Genomic DNA, 21,620 nt, shown 5'->3' on the forward strand with positions numbered 1-21,620 from the left:
AAAGTACTAAGACGCAGTTTTTCAACAAAATACTTCTGGGATCAAATTTTCAGACTGGATTTACATTTTACACCGCATCTATTTGCAATAAGGTTTAAGCATTTTTGTAGCAGTTCTTTTCCTGTGGTTGTCCTTGGTTGCTGTCTATCATAATTGTTTAGTTTAAAACAGGTCATTGGTTTTTTTTCTCTTTTGAAACATAGTCACTCATCTAAGAGGAGTTTGGGGAACAAAGAGCAGACAGATTAACAAAAAAATTTACAGACACAACTGTAACTACATGCCATCTACCTCACTAAGAGGTTGTCATAAGAATGAAACAGTCCATACCTCTAAATATCTCCACAAAATGTAACAATGTATAATTATTAGATCTCCTGTTTCCTCCACTTGTTAGGTCTTTCACAGCTTTAATGATTTCTTTCACATCTTCTGTTACATCTCTTATTGTAAATGTACCCTATTAAAAAATTAATGAAATAAAAAATGACTACGACTAAATCCTTAATGAAAATAAATCCAGAATGACCGCTGACCCAATTTTCATTGTAAGCTTTCATTAATGAATTGGCTGTTGTTTCTGTTACACATACCTTCTTACTCAATTATTTTTTTTTCCAATTATTTTTTTAAAGAACTATTTCTTAAAAGTTGTCTTTTTCTAAAGGACTTTGAAAAATATAGAATATATGTTGAAGTGCTATTTTCTTAGTTGGTGGAGTTTGGTTACCTTGACCTTTGACTGTTGACCCTCAAATGAATAAAATTTTAATCCTCCCACCATTTTCTAGTATTATACATGTATTGTGGCAGATGTTAACTGATCAGATAAAAAAACAAACTGCAACAGACTTGACTGTGCATAGATTTTTCTATTAAATCACAGGGTGATACCTATTTTTAAAGTTAAAATAAATAAAGTATATGCATATATATTCTTGACTTTTTGTATTAAATTAAACTCTCCATTACTGTTAGTCAGTTTTGTACCATGAATGAATTTTAGGCAAATTTTAGGCAAAATTCAAGTAATGCTCTCTGAGTCAATGTGACTGGATTTAAAACAAGAGTAATATCATTTAAACAGCCTTATATATTGTGTTATTCTATGACATTGCAATTAAAGATGGTTCAGTCTAGTTAAGATAAAGTATTGTATCAAGTTTCATGAAGACAGTTTGTGAAACTTACATTGTATTGTGTTAATACAGGGTTGTGACACGGACAAAGACAAATAAGTTTCATGCCCATGACAGCCTGATACGTATGCCCACTGTTTATGAAAAAATGTCTTCATTCTATGCTGATTAAATGTTATTATTAATATATTTGCACATCTTACTTTAGATACACAATTATCACAGATGGATCCTCTAAAGCTATCACAAGTATCTGTGTCAAAGTCATGTTCTCCAAAGTAATGGAGGAGCTGAGCTCTCCTACAATCAGCAACGTTCTCACAATACTGAACCATCCTGAACAAGTTATCTATATGGACCTTCTTGGAATCCCAGTTAGCATTTTTATCCACTAAAAGTAAAGGAGTCATCATTATGATTATACTGCATCAAAATTAATGATAATTAAGTCTTGTAATGCTATGAGAAACATCTAATTACTTAAAATATGAAACAAATGACCAAAAAATTTGTAAAGGGTTCCACGGACCCCTGGGTTTCACTGTGATTGCTGCTGTCAGTGTAAAAGTGCAATGTTGAGTGTCAATAGTGAGTTGATTTATCAGCAGAATACAGACTTTATTTTAAATCAATCTTTTTCTTTAGACGATGCAACTTTCTGATTTAGAAGATTTATACATTTGTAAAATTCTATGAAGGTTTGAAAAGTAATTGATGTGTAACAAGCTTTCTCAGACTGTATCTTCTTGTTAACTACAAACAACTGAGCCTCTTTTTATCAGTAAAATAATCCTGAATAAGTTTTTTAAAAGGAGACAAAGATGTTTCATTAATTTGAATACAAATTTGTTATTGAGTAAATACTTACTGTCCATAATCCTCCTGAGTCTTTTCACATCCTGATAATTATAGTACAGTATACAATGAGCCATCAGTCCATCTCTACCAGCTCTACCTGCTTCTTGATAGTACCCCTCTACAGACTTGGGGAGGGAGTAGTGGATGACAAATCTAACATCTGATTTATCTATACCCATACCAAAGGCAATGGTGGCACATATAACCTTCAAAATCAAATCATTGCATCATAGCATCTGTTTATAAATAGCTTTGAGTCGGGTGAGCTAAAATCAGTATTACTCATGTTTAACTTCTGCTGTACAGCTTTTAAAAAACAGATACACAGTGAATTCAATAACTTACATTGCCATCTGGGCAAGATAAGCTAACACAGTTAATACTTTTACAGTATTTCACTTGTAAATAAAGGATTTGTTTAAATGGTCTATATTGTTGATTTTTTTATATCTTATTTAAATTTGAAAATATGTATCTGGGCTACAGTCCTTCATTTGTTATACATTGTGAGATCTAGAATTTTTCAAAATATGATAACTGAAAATTTGTGATTAGTATTAGTATAAAAGGATTTGCTGTTTTGATTTTGCCAAAACAGTAACTTTATACATGTATAAAATACCTTGCATCTGTACCCTTTAAGCCAAGACTCCTGTACTGTAATACGTTCTCCATCACTCAAACCAGCATGATAAGAAACAGCCTGTATCCCTGCTTTCATTAAGTTACCAGCTACTGTATCACACTCATTTCTGAAATTATTTGTTACCACATCCATTCAAAATCAGCATCTAGCAACATCAACTCAAGTGCTGCCAAATAATAATATTAACACAATTAACATACTGTGAATTCATTTATTTTTGTGGGTATCAATTTTCGTGGATTGAGGAAAACTTGCATTTTCCATGATATTTGATTTCGTGGTTTTCCCGATCTCTGCATACAAAGCCAATAGAAAATTTGTAATTCGTTTAACATTTGAATTCGTGGTTCACCTGTACCCACGAAACCCACGAAAATTGGTATCCAACGAATAATAATGAATCCACAGTAATCATTTTTTCCTTATCTCATGGTGTCTACTGTTGAGTTCAAAGGTCTCCATTAACCAATATCAACATGAAATTCATAGCTTTAATAGTGAGCTATATATCTGTTTGAATGGAGTTGGAAAATATATTTCTAAATAAAGAGGAAACTTTAAACCTAAAATGTCGTCTCCCTTAATGTATCAATAATATTATGCTCTTACCCATTCAAAGATCATCCCTGAAAATACTTTCCTTAACAAATAAAACTGGCAATACACATTATAACACATTTCTTATGAAAGATGTCACAAATATAACCTCAATGCAATTACCTTGATAAACAATAAACAATTCCACATTTTCCAGGAAACCTTTCTTTGATGTTTTTAATTATATCAGCAGTCAATGTGGATGGTTTCTTTGGCATCACAGAGAACTTTAAATTTGGTCTGTTGAAACTCTGAACAAACCTTTAAAAATGATAACTACAACAGTCAATGCAAGAAAAGTTTTGTGAATGTGAAAACCTTCTCTAAAGCTAGTATATCAATTTCAAAAGATTTCAATTTTATAGGTGCTATAATACTTGATAAAAGTACAGGGATTTGGATAATTCACTGCCTGTAAAAATCTCACACACCTAGCTTCTATAAAACATAATAACAGAAAAAAAGTGTTAATTCTCAAGACATTAAAGACTTGTTTAATAAGATGACACAATATATTTACTAATTAAAAGCAACACAGGCTAGAAAGTTCATTTAGAGCTATTTTCCTAATGCTTGTAGTTTAAAGGTTTTGGTAGGCTTGCTTGCTTTGTTTGTATAAATGCTTGCTCAAGCATTGAAGTTAAAATTTACATCTGCAATCAATAGATAGGAGGGGCTTCAGCTTGTATACATTATACTTAAATGTTATTGGATGTTAAGTATAATGCAGAGTATAATGTATACAACCTGAAGCCCCGCCTATCTATTGATTTCAGATGTCAATCTTAATTACAATGCTTGAGCAATCATTTATACAAACAAAGCAAGCAAGCCAACCAAACCTTTAAACTACAAGCATTAGGAAAATAGCTCTAATGCAAATTAAATGTAGTTCTTTTCAAGAGGGTATAATACAAATAAAAAAAACGTTAAAAGCTTCCTTTCTTCATGCAAGATGTGCTACATTACTTGCAATCATATCGCTTTAAACTATCAAAATCTCGATTAATTTCATAAAAAATATCTTGGTTGTATGATTAAGTGTTACAAAAGGATAGTCATATATGTATTTTATTCAAAGATCATTTCTATTCCTTTTCATTACATTTTTAATAGTGTGTGTTCCTTTTCATTACATTTTAATAGTGTGTGTTCCTTTTCATTACATTTTAATAGTGTGTGTTCCTTTTCATTACATTTTAATAGTGTGTGTTCCTTTTCATTACATTTTAATAGTGTGTGTTCCTTTTCATTACATTTTAATAGTTTCTGTGCCTTTTCGTTACATTTGTAATAATTTCTGTTCCTTTTCATTAAATTTTTAATAGTTTCCATTCCTTTTATTACATTTTTACTAAATGACTACATGTTTTCTATCTGGAGTAAAAATCTCCCTCACCATTTAGGATTTCTCATTCCCAGTTGATGTATGATGTCCTTTCTAACTCTAGGAGTAGCTGTGGCTGTCAACGCCATGACTGGAACTCCAGGAAATTTCAGTTTTAACAAATTCAGTTTCTTGTAATCAGGACGAAAGTCATGTCCCCACTGTCAATATAACAAACAAATAGGAAATGTTCATATTATAGCACTTGATCAAAAACATTTTGATATTAAAATATCTGACTTTTGTTTCTTTGTTTGTTCTGCGGTTCAAGGGACAGACAATAAAGCATTTGTTTTTTTATTCATATGGTTACTGTATCATTGACATATATCCCACTTTTCCTTTTGATCATAAAAGACTTAACTTTGATAACACCTTTGCTATAAAAGATTCCCTCTTGAGTATCAATGTTGATCTTTAGGTGGATTGGAATTCTTTGATCTGATTAAAGCTAACTTTTTAATAAGATGGAATCTTAAGAGAACTAGAATCATAGAAATGGATTAACTCTGAATAAATTTTTCAAGAGCGAATCAAAGTAAATAAAAGAAGATTTGTTTGTTTGCACTTGAGGTATTCTTCCAACCTTTAACAAATTCATAATCTTGTTATGAGTAATAAATTAGTGCATGGTATCTTTAACCTTCATATTCATGATATTTAAATCAAATTTATTCATTCATTAAGTAAATATATTCATTGTGAATATTTTAGTATACCTGACTGACACAGTGAGCTTCATCAATTACAAATCTGGCCAACTGTCCCCTCTGGTGAAGACTCTCAAAACAGCTCAAAAGTTTATTGCTGGCAGATATCTGCGAAAATAAAAATAACCGATATAAATATGTGTAACAGTGTGTATAAATACACAATGATTGAACATATTCATTTATACCAACGTTGACTTTCCTTCAAAATTTAAATGTTTTTAATTTGTTAATAAAACAAAAGTGCACATGCTGAAATGTCTTACCTACTTTACTGAAAATGATGGAATTTGATGTTGTCTTAATAAAGGTACAACAGAAACTTAACATTATCCATTATCAATGAAAATAAGGTCAAGGTCAGATAAACCCTGTCAGGTAAACATCTACAACTTAAAGTAAATATTGAATGATGAACCATGAAATTGAGGTCCAGGCAGGCCATAATCTTGCTGGCGAAATGACGATTTAAGTCGCCAAGGAATTTTGAAAATTGCTAAAACTCTCCGGCTGACTGACTTCATGGCGAAGTCAAATCGCTATCAAAATCGGTAAAAGGGAGACAACTTGAATTTTACAAGTTTCATTGGTAACAAAAATGGTGGCGACAAGGAAAATCGAAATTTTCGAAGCGACCCAGGACTAATCTTTCGACGTTTAAATGAAATTAATACAACAGCGACTTTGAGCATCCATGGATTTAACATTCAAAACTATTGAAACGAGAAACAGAGCGTCTGTTTGAGTTATCATTTTCCGATGATTTTCATCACTCAGCTGATTTGTTTTCTTTTTATTTATTACGAGACGATCAATTTTACTATTCGGTAGGTCAAGGGTGGGAATGAACAGAAGATTTTTTACATTCTTTGATCAAAAATTGAAATATAAAAGGTAGAAAGACAGCTAATGGATAAGTTGACTGCAAACGTACAACAAATGGCCAGCTTGTGACCAATTTGTTAATTAGGGCTCATAAATTAGGGAGATATCTTTTATAACAAAATGATAAAAATTAGCTCTTTATCGACTTATTAAAATGTGATTGCTAAATATTTTCATTTATATATAGGCTTACAATCTTTCACGAGATTCTCAACTTACAGCTGACACGATGTCCTGGACAGTCAATATTTTTTAAAATTATGACATGTGATGATAAACATTAAATTGCCCAGTCATTTAAAAGTCATCACATAAACTGGGAGCCATATTTTTCTGGACTTATCGAAGCAGATGCACATGGGATTAATGCATGATAATATTACTTGGCAAGCAACAAACTTAATTTCAAGTTGACAGCACAAAAGGTTGAATGAATAAATAACAACTACATTGTCTAAACCTTTTTATTAAGAATTTTCAATTCATACATTTTATACAATATCATATAAAACACTGCAAGTATATTTGTTATTGCATAAATAAAACAATTTTCCCTTAATGATGTACACGAAAACACTATGCAAACGAAACGGTAATGGAATTTCACTTCGATCTCCATGAAATTGATCACTTCTCCCAATTCTCTCATGGAAGGAGAAGTCACTTCTCCCTCTCAAAAATCCTAGATTAGGCCCTGGGTCCAGGTCAGATAAACCATGTCAGACTGACATGCACATCTGAGAGTCTATCTATAGGTCCAATGTTGTTGACCTATTACTATAGTATCTGAGAAATAGACCTAAATTGCAAAACTTAACAATGACCGATGCACCATTAAAATGAGGTCAATGTCAGATGAAGGACATGTTCACCTTACAATCATTCTATATACAGAACATAGTTGATGTATTGCTTATAGTATCTGAAAAGCAGATCCAATCATGAAAATTTAATGTGGGTCACTGAACCATAAAAATGAGGTCAGTCAGGTGAGCCCTGTATGCTGGACAGGTATACCCTGCAATGAGTCTATATGCCAGATATAGTTGTCCTGTTACTCAGAACTACTGAAAAATCACATTATTCAAAGACCCCAAAATTACTATGTTTAATTGTTTTGTTAGACCTCTGTGATGATAGAAATAAATTTCTCATTTTTCCTTCATTAATTAACATAACTTAACCCAACCTTTTCAGGAGTAACATACAACAATGTAAGCTCTGGTTTTCTACAATGAAGTTTCTTGTACATAAAGGCTGTTTGTTGTTCGTCTAAGTCTGATGATAACTGTCCAGCAGGAATCTGGAATATTTGAAATACAACTCATATAAACAAATATAAAGTAAGTCTATATGAATCAAATGATACCTGTCCTGCAGGCATTTGAAACATGATAAAGAACAAATCAGACATATATTTTCAGATATACCTTTGTTATAATATATTTAACACACAATTTAGATAAATATTTATAACTATATGTATTTTGAAATGTTGTAACTGCACTGTTTTTGTATTATACCTTCCTAATGTAACTTTGCTTGTATGTATGAGTAACTCTTGTGAAAAAATACTGAATTACAGAACTGTTCATAAATGATTAAACTCACACTTGAACTTCAAAATAGGCAGGAATGACAGTTAAAGGCATTTTACCTAATTAAAACAATCAATATGCACTGATAGATTGCCCATTAATGATACCCCTCTTTACATATTTGGTAAACAGAAAGTTGAAGAGAAACTAATCTGAAACACCATCACACAGTATATCATGCTGACATGAAGCCTGACAAAAATTTTCAGGAAGCTCTGTAGTTGCAGAGAAAAATGCAACAGAACTTTCATGAGACTGATGGTCACACATACAAATAAGGCAACTGACAGACAGGGGTAAAATAGTATACAGTATACTCCCGCCATATATATTATTCTAACACAAACTGGCCATAGTATTAAATTTTTGTCACCTTTTTCTAGGAAATTAAAAAATATAAGCTTTCTAAAAATTTCATGCATGACCATTATGTTTAGAATATATAAGTATTCTGTAAGCAGGAAGTTGATGACTGATTTCTGAAACTGTGTGTATTTCCTGAACATGGGAAGGATGGATGGACAGACAAGGGTAAAACAGTCATCTTCGCTAGCCAAGGGTTATGATCCAGTACCCTACTCTCCACCCTTGGCAGATTAAGCCAACATTTGTGATTAAAATGCTGCGCCATCTACCAGTAGATAAAAGTCGCACTCATTCCGACTACATCATTCTTGACCAATGGTAGTTCTTGAACTCTCTTCAGTATGGTGGTGTAAAAAAGGTTGTGTGTAGTGTTTACAAATTTTGCAAAGCAGAAACTGAAAATATATGTTGACATTTTCGTGAGAAATATACACAGGAACTCTTAATTAGTTCATTCAAATTGTCACTAAATATCGTCCTATGATTTGGGGGTAAAGACTTGTTGCACAATCAGCATGTGTGGTAATTGTTTATTTACATTTTCTACATTTACACATGATCACCTTAAAGGAGCTTTTTGATTGGATGCAGCCAGCTACAACTGCAACCAATGGGAATCATTACCTCATGGATCTGATATTATATCTTAATCCACCAAGGGTGGAGAGGAGGGGACTGGATCGTAACCCTTGGCTAGCAAAGATGTAAAACAGTATACCCCTCCCCTTTCAAACAGAGGTATAATGATAATAATCTAATCTAATTTTTTTCACAGATCATTCCTGGTAACATTTCAAGAACCTACAACAATAAATATATTTTTTGACTTATTTTACAAACCTCCATTGAGTTGAGACGTGTAACCTGATCCTGTATCAAGGCTTTAAGTGGGGATATGATTATAGACACACCACCAGTGACTAGAGCTGGTAACTGGTAACATAGACTTTTACCACCACCTGTAATGTAAACAAGAACAGAAATGAACAGGTTATTAGTGATTTCCAATCCTATTCAAGTATTTGTAGATATGCAAATCATAAAAGAATTATTGTAATGTAAACAAGAGCTGGTAACTTGTAACATAGACTTTTACTACCGCCTGTAATATAACTGGATACAATCAACAACTAAAGGACCACAATACTTGTTTTATGAAACAAACTAGATCTATTGGAAACAACATGAATAGCCCTGCTCGCAAAAAAAGCTTGAAGCCATTTTTAGGAGTGGAAATTTGTGAATGAAAGTCTGTATAACTGGTATTTTCACAAAATTTTTTAAGTCCAAAGCTTGTAATTTCATCAAAAACAGCAGAGCGAAACCAAACATATACTAGATCTGTAACTCATCATAGTAGAATCACATACTGAAAATCAGCTTAATATGTGAAGGAGCTTGAAAAAAAAGTCCGTATAACTGTAATTTTCACAAAATTTTCAATGTCCAAAGCCTGTTATTTCCGCAAAAATCAGCCGAGCAGAACCAAACTTAAACTCAATCTGTAACTCATCATAGAAAACTCAAATACTAAAATTCAGCTCAATATGTGAAGGCTGTATAACTGTTCGTTGCTTCAACTTACCTGCCAGGTGACACAATAATGTTGCTTCAGCTTAGCTGTCAGGTGAGACAATGTTGCTTCAGCTTAGCTGTCAGGTGAGACAATGTTGCTTCAGCTTAGCTGTCATGTGATACAATAATGTTGCTTCAGCTTATCTGTCATGAGAAACAATAATGTTGTTTCAGCTTATCTGTCATGTGACACAATAATGTTGCTTCAGCTTATCTGTCATGTGACACAATAATGTTGCTTCAGCTTAGCTGTCACGTGACACAATAATGTTGCTTCAGCTAAGCTGTCATATGACACAATAGTGTTGCTTCAGGTTTGCTGTCAGGTGACCCAATAATATTGCTTAAGCTTAGTTGTCATGCGACACAATAATGTCAAACAATGAAATTTACATTTATATCATACCTGTTGGCATAAGTATAAAACAATCGTTTCCCAGTAGTGCAGCATTGATGGCAGCCAGCTGATTTTGTCTGAAGGATCTTAGACCAAACACAGTAGTGAATATCTTCATCATGTCCTTACAATGAGGGAAGTTAAAATTATCAAAAACTTTGTTTTCATCATCTCTTTTCTCCTGTGCACTCTTCTGTACTGGAATTGGTGGAGCTGTTGAGAGATAAAGAAAGTGAACACTCAAGAATGATTCTATTTAAGTCTGTGTAGAATAAATACCATATGGTTAGGACTGGTCAGCCCATAAATTTATATAGTATTACCCAATTAAGTTTAAGCCAAAGTAATGCAAGATTAGTATACATGTAGTACTCCTTTGTGGCTCTTGCATATGTAATATTAGATGAATCAAATAAGAATAACTAACAAGAATGTGTCCATAGTACACGGATTTCCCACTCACACTATCATTTTCTATGTTCAGTGGACCGTGAAATTGGGGTAAAAACTCTAATTTGGCATCAAAATTAGAAAGATCATATCATAGGGAACATTTGTACTAAGTTTAAAGTTGATTGGACTTCAACTTCAGCAAAAACTACCTTGACCAAAAACTTTAACCTGACTTGACCAAAAACTTTAACCTGAAGCGGGACAGATGGAGGGACGAACAGACAGAAAAACATAATGCCCCTAGGTGGGGAATAAAAAGAACCCATCTTAACACATAAAAAAGTGCACATTCAGTAAAACATTTTTGTCACTTTAAACTGAAATAAACTTACTTTCATATTTTGATGATGTAGAGGTATTAGGTGAAATTCTATTTGGAAAGTTTGGTGTTACATCCAATAAACCTGAAAGTGGAAAAGACATAAGATTGACAATCAAAATAAGTAACTTGTATATTGTATACAATATTGATAACTTTCTTCATATACTGTGGATTCATTATTATTCGTTGGATACCAATTTTCGTGGTTTTCGTGGGTACAGGTGAACCATGAATTCAGATGTTTAACGAATTACAAATTTTCTATAGGCTTAATATGCAGAGATTGGCAAAACCACGAAATCAAATATCCACGAAAATGCTAATTTACCTCAATCCACGAAAATAAAATAATCCACAGTACATTGTAGCTGGTACATGATATGTATTTTTCTTTATTATCTCACTTAGCAAGCTTTTCTCATTGGCAATCATACCACATCTTCTTATTTTTATTTTGTAATGTTTATTGGTCGTTATGGTTACAAATAAGAAGGATCTTATTGTAGCAATACATGGTTTACGCTGGAGAAAGCGTTACGCAGATTTAGACGTTTGGCAGGAAAGTCAGTGGCCGGGTCGAAGGGTATGGGGGTGTTTGTGAGGGATTCTCGTGTTCAGTAAGGGGAACATAAAGGGAACACCCCCTATCCAGGTAATATTGTATTCGCCCAGGAGTATATAAGCGGGTGAGGAATACAATTCGGGTTCTGTCGATGTTCTTATAAAGAAGACCAGTGTACAAGCAGAGGTACATTACGTAGCTGTAAGTTATATAGAAGAGCTATAACATTGCTAGGACAACTTGTACTGGATACAAGTTGGTCTAACATAGGAAGTTGGCAGAGCAGTCTGTCCCACTCGGAGGACAGGCTGTACCAGTCCACACTGTCTGGTAGTAACATACTGCACCTGCCCGCACTGTCTTATAGTGACAGATTGTCCCATTCGGAGGACAGACTGTTTAATAATTATATTTGTGTATATATAATTGTTCATTGTTCATGTTGTTACTTTATATAGGCAAAGAGCTAGTGTATTTTAGCTCATTGTGCATAACATAGATAGATATATAGTTTTTAGTATTGCCGTATTGTTTATGGACAGCTTGAATCCAACTATTTACTGGAACGTTCGTTTAAGATATAAACGCCTTACTGGTTACATGTTACAATATTAACACTCAATGAAAAGATTGAAGTCTTCTTCCAAAAAAAGGTAAAAAGTGTGACAAATATAAATGTTGGACAAACAGATGGTATAGATGAACAATTACAGCCTCAATTCTAGAATGGGTCTATAATAAATGTACTATGAAGATACATAATGACAAAAAAGACTGGGTGGTCCCCTAAGAATGCCTGACTATATTACATACCAGGTTTGTTTTGTCTGCTAGGTGTTGCTATTCTTGGTAAATCCATTTCTTCTGTGAATTCATCATCAAAGTCTTCTACCGCAAACAAATCATCATCAGAAAAATTTGTATCAAAGTTATTATTATTCTTGATCATTGGTTCCACTGAACAATTCTTTTTACTTGGCACATTTTCTGATATCCTGTACCCAAAATCTATGTCATCATCCATTGGCTGAGGTTGAGAAGAATGAAACAAAGCAGAGCTTTCAAAATCTGAGGTATTTGATTTCAAAACACTAGCAGCATTTTTGTTAAAATTGAACACAGGACTAGCAAAGTTACTTCCCTTTGTGTGGTTTCCTGTTAGATGTGAGAAGCTTGTGATAGGCGAGTTCTTACTGACAGAAGAAATATAACTTGCATGTGATTGCGTCATTGGAGCATCGGCCTCAAAGAAACTCTCACCACAAGTAAAAGGTGAAGTTATCACAGACGAACAAATACCAGACACCTTTTTGGACTGAATTGATTTTATAGACGATTGATTTAATGAGTTATATGGAGTCGAGGTAGATGATATGTTTCTAGGTGAAAGTAATGATGGACTAGTTGATCTCTGAAAAGATGGACTTTTCTTCAAATTTCTATTTCCAGACAGACTAGACTTCTGGGTAACAAATTTACAAGCATCTTCCACAGTCGACTGGTCCGTTATCTTCTTCCTACAAAATAAATTTCAGTTATATAAATCTTCTGTTACAGATGGTATCATGTCGTGAGATATTTTTTCATGATGGGAGATACTATGAATTCATTTATTTTCATGGGTACCGATTTTCGTGGATTAAGGAAAAATTGTCTTTTGGTGGATATTTGATTTTCGTGGTTTTACAAAAGTGTACATACAAGCCTATAGAAAACTTGTACTTCGTTGAACATTTCAATTAATGGCTCACCTCTATCTATGGAAAATAAATTGATGTTTTCACTTGGGAGTTGTTTTCAAAGTGCTATTATTCATGCACTATAAATAAATCAGTTTTGTAGAAAATACAAGGCTGCCAAGAGTCTTTATACTTAACGATTAGATTCCTACCTTAATGCTAACAAGGTTTGGAGCCTGGAATAATCCTGCCATACAACAGACATCAGATCATTGGTACTAACTTTTCCTATTATACTACAGATCTCATCCATGGTTTTTAATAGCACTGTTACCCTTTCAACTTTTTCTTCTTCTGATGGCTAAAAGATAGGAAATCAGACCCTAAGTTTAACATTGTGTATCAGCATAATATCAAACAGAAAACTCATTTCTTTCAAGACAATAGGTCTGTAAGATACTGACACCATATATGTTCCAAAATTCATGTTTTTGGTAATTTTTAAATATTAATCATATTGCCCTATATCAACCAGATTTGAATTGAACTGTCCTATATATATATATAGAAGAAGACAACTGTTGAAATTATTGATACTATCAATCACCTGAACTTGCATGTAACCTTTAACAAAGTGACTGTAGTATTAAATGATGGTCTCATATGCGTCTTCAAATATTTCTTGAAATGTCAATAAGACTGAAGTTTTACAGTTTTTATCAGATGTCTATATAGAAATATATATAATAACACAAATCTGGGACTCAATTCATTACAATAAATTACATTTAAAAAGGGTGTTTATAAAGTTTCCCAAACCTTTATTTTATTTGTTTGATGTGATGTTTTTTTCCCCATTGTATTCATGCAAATAGGTATTAATTCACCCTTCAAGGCCTATACAAAATTTTCATAGTTATTTCAAACTTTCATTTTACAACCTTCCATTCTAATAACTTTGTAAACAACATTCTCAAATGTTGACATGTTTTTTTTCTATATATTACACCAAATTTTAACAATATCTTTGTCACTGCACAATGAATCTACTTACTTCTGACTTATTCTTGTACTGGACAGGATAGTTTGATGTAACTTCATTTTTTGGTTTATCCTGTCCTACAATCAAATTTGAATAAATTATTCTTTCACACGCATATGTGTATTAATATATATATAAACAAATAATCCTCAAAGTTATCAACATGTGTTGTGTTGATAACTAATGTCGATAGCACCACTAATGACCTTAACCTTTGTCAAAAGTTACATTTAATTGATTTAACTCCCCCCAGAATCTAATATCTACTAAATAAAACAGCCTTTATAACTTTATAGATACAATTAATTTCATGAATACCATTTATCACATGATGGTCGTTGATTCCTGAGCTAAGATCTTCCATCACATGATGGTCGTTGATTTCTGAGGTTAAATCTTCCATCTGTGTTTCTTCATCACTATCTGCAATTGGTAGTGTCCGTCTTCTCTTTGTCTGTTGTTCACCACTATTTGTTCTCTTTTCTGTGGAGGCTCTCTAAACAATGAGAAAGACTTCAAAATATAAATAAGGATAATAATAATGCTTATCTGTATAGCTGGAGAAACGCATATTACAATGCTGAATTGTGCTCTATTAGAGAATTAGCTTGTTATATATTGAGATATGAAAGTGGCAAAGCTTACAAATTTTTCTCTGATCCTTTCCAAACCAAATTACACAATACAAATTAATGTTAATTTTATGCACATACTGTATGAACATTTTTAGAATTAGTCTCTAGTGAATGGTCCTTGAACCAATCATTAAATATTTGAAACAATTTGTGCATCTTGTTCCAACAATTATGAACAAGAATAAATGAGCATATTATTAACATTGTGACCCACCATTGGAAATGATTTTCATGAGATTCAAGATTCCTGAAGAGTGTATTTATGTCATGATATAACTCTAAATTAACCATGATAAAAAAACTTCACATTTTTACTTAAATTTTTCAAAATAATGCTGATAAAAAAATGTTTTACCTGTGATGACGATATTCCATCACTTTTCCTTGTCAAAGTTGGAGATACTGGAAAATAAAACTCACTAAATTAGTTTACAGGTATAAAAGTGTTTTCTAAGTATTAAGAATTTAACTACAAGCCTGAATTGCTAGTTGAAATATTCAACCCTGAATTGCCCTAGAAATGATGTTAGCTTGATTTGGCTTTGTTTTCCAATGGGAAGGCAGGATTTACATATAAAAACTTGCATATTCTATCACTGCTAATTTGATATTGCATTGGCCAAGCAGTGTTTGCGATTAAAGTCTTCCAAGTGTAAATGCAGTAATGTTTCAAAACTATTTAGTAGTTTCAGAGAAAAGATTTTAGAAAATTGGTCAATCCTATGAATGCCTCTACAGCCGTGTTTTCCATTAAACAAGAATCAAATGAAGAGGCTTGTAGAAGAACTTTCGTATAAAATCTCTCCAAATTTGGTTATTGGTCCAGCAGTTTTAGAGAAGACAAAAACAGATCTATCTTCCAGAATCTCATGTCATATATGTAAAAAAATGTGATTTCAACAGGCCAGCAGAAACATTCTTAAATTTACTATGACATGTAAAAATTTTGAGAAAAAAGACAAAGACTCATAGAAACTCTCTCCAAAATTATAATTTCTACACAATTAATATCACCAAAAGCTTCATGACAATCAAATTCCAATGTACAAACCTGGCATATCAAAGTCTGTGAGGTCATCATCATCATCATCAGATACTCCAAACATACTTATGACTGTATTTTCATGTGCCACATTCTGATTGGTCAATAACAATGGAGATATCTCTTTCCTTTTAGTTCCCATGCATGGAGCAATAGGTGCAACTTTTACAGGAGCACTGAACAATTATAAATATAAGAGTTATCTGGATTAGTTAATATGTACCAAATCATTCAGTTAGGAAATTAGACAGGAGTTATACATACGTGTATGATCAAAGTCAAGGAATTTCATTCATGGCCATGACATTTGATACACTTAATAATTCATAGGTAACTTACAATTGTCCTAGTGATAAATCATAATGAATAACATCATGAAACTAGAGGCTCTAAAGAGCCTGTGTCCCTCACCTTGGTCTACATGAATGTATGTGCATATCAAACAAAGGACACTCTCCAACAATGTAAATCTCTATTTTGTTGATCTTGTATTACTGATCTTTTAGTCTGTTTAGTCTCTCTTTATCTTCTTTAGTTTTTGATCAAAACACAAAAGAGGGTTAAAAAAATCCTCATTTAAGGGCAACCACTCCTATGAAAAGTGACAATCTACTAACTATATCGGCAAAATTTGACTTTTTAATAGATCTTGCCTTGCTGATCATTTATGTGATTTAAAGTGTTTATTTATCTATTACAATTTAAATCATATAAGGCATAACAGAAAAAAAATGTTTCTCTCTAAATATCATAGTCATGATAGATTTCATGATAATAGGCAAAAATGAAAAAAATGGTAAAATTTGTCATTTATGGGCAAAAACTCCTATAAGAATTTGTCTAACAGTTTTGACATAAGGACAATTGGTAGAGCTCATTATTTTGAACATTTTTGCCCCTTTCAGATTTTCTCTACTTATAATGGTTCAAAAAATAATAGACAAAACTTGCATTTTACCCCTATGTTCTATTTTTAGCCATGTTGGCCATGTTGGTTGGTAGGCGGGGTCATCAGACACATTTTTTAAACTAGATACCCAAATGATGATTGTGGTCCAAGTTTGGTTAAATTTGTCTCAGTAGTTTCAGAGGAGAAAATTTTTGTAAAAGATTACAAAAATTTACGAAAAATTGTTAAAAATTGACTATAAAGGGCAGTAACTCCTAAAGGGGTTGACTGACAATTATGGTCATGACGACTTATTTGTAGATCTTACTTTGCTGAACATTATTGCTGTTTACAGTTTATCTCTATCTATAATAATATTCAAGATAATAACCAAAAACTGCAAAATTTTCTTAAAATTACCAAATCATGGGCAGCAACCCAACAATAGGTTGTCTGATTTGTCTGAAAATTTCAGGGCAGATAGATCTTAACCTGATGAAAAATTTAACCCCATCAGATTTGCCCAAAATTCTTTGATTCAGAGATATAAGCAAAAATCTACGTTTTACCCCTATGTTCTATTTTTAGCCATGGCAGCCATCTTGGTTGGCAAGCCGGGTCATCGGACAATTTTTTAAAACTAGATACCCCAATGATGATTGTGGCCAAGTTTGGTTAAATTTGATCCAGTAGTTTCAGAGGAGAAGATTTTTGTAAAAGTGAACGACGACGGACGCCGGACCCCAAGTGATGAGAAAAGCTCAATTTGCCTTTTAGGCCAGGTGAGCTAAAAAAGTAAAATAATCTCCATGGAAATTAAAATTTTAACAAAAGTCCAGTGACAAGTATATAGGTATATGAGATATGATTATACCCTGTTTATACCAGACTGACAACTTGAGTTGAATTTCTAATGTACTAGCTCACATGTTTAAACTGTCCACAAGAAGACATGTCACCCTACCCAGACACATGACACATTATTCCAACTCAGAACCAACCAGTCTTAGCTCTTTCTCCTAAATGCAAAGAAGTAGCTAGCACCAATGATTTGGTTTGAAACTGATGAGGTTTACTCCCAGGACCTCTCACACTGTAGGCGAGCATGCTATCACTAGACCACTGATGTAGAATGAAAATTAAATGTCAAAATACATTTTGCATTAATTGCATCAATTATTATCGATTCTAATTTCAATAATGTTCATTAACTTATACAGTTTTTTTTATGATACAAATAAATTTTACATGAAACTTGTAAGCTTTTAACATCTTTTGTACCTAATTCACAAGGTTAAACATATAACTTAAGCCGTTAGTTTTCTCGTTTGAATTGTTTCACATTTTTCATGTCAGGTCCTTTTAAAGCCAAGCGTAAGGTATGGGTTTTCTATCATTGTTGAAGGTCGTATGGTTGCCTATAATTGCTTACATTCACTTCTTGAACTCTGGTTGATATTTGTCTCATTGGCAATCATACTACATCTACGTTTTTTTATATATATATATCTTTACACGGTAGCAGCTAAAAATAATGAAGAAATGTATACCTGTGAGGGGCAACTGTTGCAACAGGTTTATCTGGCTTACTCTTGGCAAAACTTGTTATAGATGTCTGTAATTTATTTTTCTGAAAAATAATATATTCAACTTTAAAACTTTAAATCTAAGCATGGGAGTGCAGGAAAGGCAGTTTCTTTCACAACTCAAAAAAGTTTGTGACTTCTAATTTTCCATCCTTGATTTGAAAAAAAAAACAATTTGTGAATTTAATGATGCAGAAAAAACTTTTGCTTTTATTTCCTTTGTAATACACAAGCATGCAAGAGTCCTTTCTTTTTATAACATGAAAAAGACAAGATCATTATAACAGCAAGTCACGAAATAATTACATCATAACAACTGAGAACTGAGTGAACTTACAAAGGAATACCCCTGACCTGCAAAACTATTAGTATTATTGAAGTAAATAAATTCAATGATCTTCCCTTTAACATGTAGGACCAGGACTATATTCCTTTAAGCACATCCTCAGGCAGTGTTCTATTGATTACAACCTACCAAGGATTTGCTTTGGACAGCTGTGTTATGAACTCCTTCATTCTGCTTGGATGATCTGAAGGATAAAGGTATATCAAAGTCATCATCAATATCATTAACTGTGATTGGATAATCCTTCAGTGGCTCTGGTGGTACACTGTAGAAACTTTTTGATTGGTTGTTTGAAGCCACTGGTGGTACTTTTGCAGATATATCAGATGCCACATGACTGGAGGTTTTAGAGAAAGTGGCTGCATCAGTTCTCTTGTTCAGACTCAAAGCAGTTCCAGGTTTTTTAAACTTGAAACTTCTGTAAATAAAAATACAAAATATTATAATCCAGGGCAGGTCTTTTGATTATAATCTCAGAATGCATGAATGTTCATATTCAATTCATTGTATTTTAAGGTAAAATACATACAAAATTTGGCTTTTATTTTCCAACCAAAAAGAGTGCATGAGAAAGAGAAAGACTGGATAACTACAGTCAGTTTTCAAATCATGAAGAATGATTCTTTTTAATCTAATGAATAAACAAATGTGAGTAGGTTTACTAGGGTCAAGTAGAATACCTAAAGTGCAATATTATATTATATAATACATGTATATATAATTTTTTCAGAGTAAATTAATATATCACAGGATCTAATCTCTCACAAAATGATATTTCCTTTGTTTGTGAATTTTGTCAAGTAAACACATCAATTAAAACAAAATATCGATTCTAAATCCTTACTAGCCCAAATTAGAGGGATGCCTTGCCCCAATCCTTTCTGGCTGTGCCCCTCTGCCCTCGGGTCTATAATTTGTAAATCATCTCAGACTAGAAGTTCTAATAATGATGATGTAATCACATGTAAAACATTTCAAACTGTACAGCTTTCAGGCTTTATAATCATCTTCTTCTTGTTCGCTCTATTTCTTATTTAATTCAAAAAGTTTTCAAAGTATACCTTTATTTGAAGAGTCATTGTACAAGAAATTGAAACAACATTGAAAAACAATTGGTTTGTGAGGAAAAGTACTTTAAATATATCCATTTCCTTAAGGAAGTCCACATGTATGTTGCATCTCAAACTGATGATATGACTACAGAACCCTTTTCTACATGTACAACTGACAAAAGTGGAGTAAATGTGATTGTGGTATCAGATAAAAATAAGAAGATGTGGTATGATTGCCAATGAGACAACTCTCCACAAGAGACCAATTGACATAGATATTAACAACTATAGGTCATTGTATGGCCTTCAACAATGAGGGAAATCCCATACCGCATAGTCAGATATAATAGGCCCCCAAATGACAAATGTAAAACAATTCTACGGCCTGATTTATGAACAAAACAATGATGAAAAACAAATATGATATATAGCAACAAACGACAACTACTGAATTACAGGATGCTGACTTGGGACAGGCACATACAGAATGTGGCGGGGTTAAACTATGCATAGATAAGTACTTCATGTTTTATATAAAGAACTGGTAACAGATAACGATCAAATTATTTATCAAAAACCATTTTTTATCAATTGAAGATTTTATTTTTTTTCAGATAGAACTGAGTTATTTAAAAGCATTTTTTTTTTAAACCTTGAATTTACTAATTCCTGGTAAAAAGCTTTTTGATCAATAACCTCTACAACCTCTACTGCAAATTCAATTATGGGTAGTCTGTTGACCATCCGGTATCTGACAAGTTTGACATTCATAGCATTTGACATTTTTTTTAAAAGTTTATCAAGGTTGTATGATTGATTAAACAAAAACAAAATAAAGATAAATATTTGTAGTGAGAGCCAAGCTGTGGAAAACATATATTGTAAAACTGTAATGGAAAAAATACAATTTATCAAAAGTCCTTTATACACAATGTTCTAGCTTGGCAACTTTAAGATAGGGCAGCGCCCCCAATTTTTTGACATCCAATGTTCTTTTCTTTTCGCTGTCAAATAGTGGAGCCATGGCTCTTTAATGAGCTACGATCCCACTTTTTTATAACAAAAAAAAACAACTAATTGATCAACAACAAGGACATTTAAAACCGTAATCGAGGATCTTCTATTTAAGCATCAGGTCACCACTGCACCATAATAATCCTGAAAATTTACTATGGTGAAGGGTCTCTGCATCAAGAAATTATGAAGGAAAAGCCTGATTAAATTAAAATCAACAGTAAAGGTATGACATGAAAAAAATTCTTTTAAGACCTGAATACAAGTAAAAAGCTGTATTTTATCACTGCAGTTGATAGAGGGTAATAAATATACACTATAATGTATTTACTTTTCCTCAACCTACATAGATATAGGAAGATGTGGTATGAGTGCCAATGAGACAACTCTCCATCCAAGTTACAATTTATAAAAGTAAACCATTATAGGTCAAGGTACGGCCTTCAACACAGAGCATTGGCTCACACCGAACAGCAAGCTATAAAGGGCCCCAAAAAATTACTAGTGTAAAACCATTCAAACAGAAAAACCAACGGTCTAATCTATATAAAAACGAGTATCATGTACCTTTTTGTAGCTTCAGCGCTCATCTTCTTCTAATATTTTTTTTCTTCATCTGATTCTCTGCAACAAAAAAATGAAACTAGTTACTCCTTCATTCCTTACTTTTCAAAAGAAATTTAAAAGAGAACATTTGAATACATCTATGACTAATTTATATAAATTCCTCACTTCTGGTGGTACTTATCAGTGGTTTAAAAGTACTGAACACTGACTTTAAATGAAAGGCCTGCCTGATTCTCAAACAAAACACCCCAAAAAGTGTATATTTTTCTGAAG

The 21,620-nt window shown here is 32.7% G+C and overlaps 1 protein-coding gene across 1 annotated transcript in view; it reads right to left on the reverse strand.

The window, feature by feature from the left end:
* Positions 1-21,450, reverse strand: part of LOC127734583 (recQ-like DNA helicase BLM) — a 28,816-nt gene extending 7,366 nt beyond the window's left edge. The window contains exons 1-20 of the mRNA XM_052244533.1: positions 21,348-21,450; positions 18,844-19,132; positions 18,333-18,412; positions 15,903-16,069; positions 15,207-15,253; positions 14,535-14,712; positions 14,229-14,293; positions 13,387-13,535; positions 12,309-13,012; positions 10,944-11,015; positions 10,168-10,371; positions 9,027-9,145; positions 7,412-7,525; positions 5,347-5,445; positions 4,640-4,788; positions 3,364-3,501; positions 2,620-2,749; positions 2,008-2,203; positions 1,343-1,530; positions 331-460 (exon numbers count right to left, since the gene is read on the reverse strand). Of these exons, the coding sequence (XP_052100493.1) occupies positions 331-460; positions 1,343-1,530; positions 2,008-2,203; positions 2,620-2,749; positions 3,364-3,501; positions 4,640-4,788; positions 5,347-5,445; positions 7,412-7,525; positions 9,027-9,145; positions 10,168-10,371; positions 10,944-11,015; positions 12,309-13,012; positions 13,387-13,535; positions 14,229-14,293; positions 14,535-14,712; positions 15,207-15,253; positions 15,903-16,069; positions 18,333-18,412; positions 18,844-19,132; positions 21,348-21,370 (3,241 nt within the window). The 5' untranslated portion in view covers positions 21,371-21,450. The remainder of the gene's footprint in view (positions 1-330; positions 461-1,342; positions 1,531-2,007; positions 2,204-2,619; positions 2,750-3,363; positions 3,502-4,639; positions 4,789-5,346; positions 5,446-7,411; positions 7,526-9,026; positions 9,146-10,167; positions 10,372-10,943; positions 11,016-12,308; positions 13,013-13,386; positions 13,536-14,228; positions 14,294-14,534; positions 14,713-15,206; positions 15,254-15,902; positions 16,070-18,332; positions 18,413-18,843; positions 19,133-21,347) is intronic.
* Positions 21,451-21,620: the final 170 nt, after the last annotated feature.

This window comes from Mytilus californianus, unplaced genomic scaffold, assembly GCF_021869535.1.
Source record: "Mytilus californianus isolate M0D057914Y unplaced genomic scaffold, xbMytCali1.0.p SCAF_3, whole genome shotgun sequence".
NCBI classification, from domain to species: domain Eukaryota; kingdom Metazoa; phylum Mollusca; class Bivalvia; order Mytilida; family Mytilidae; genus Mytilus; species Mytilus californianus.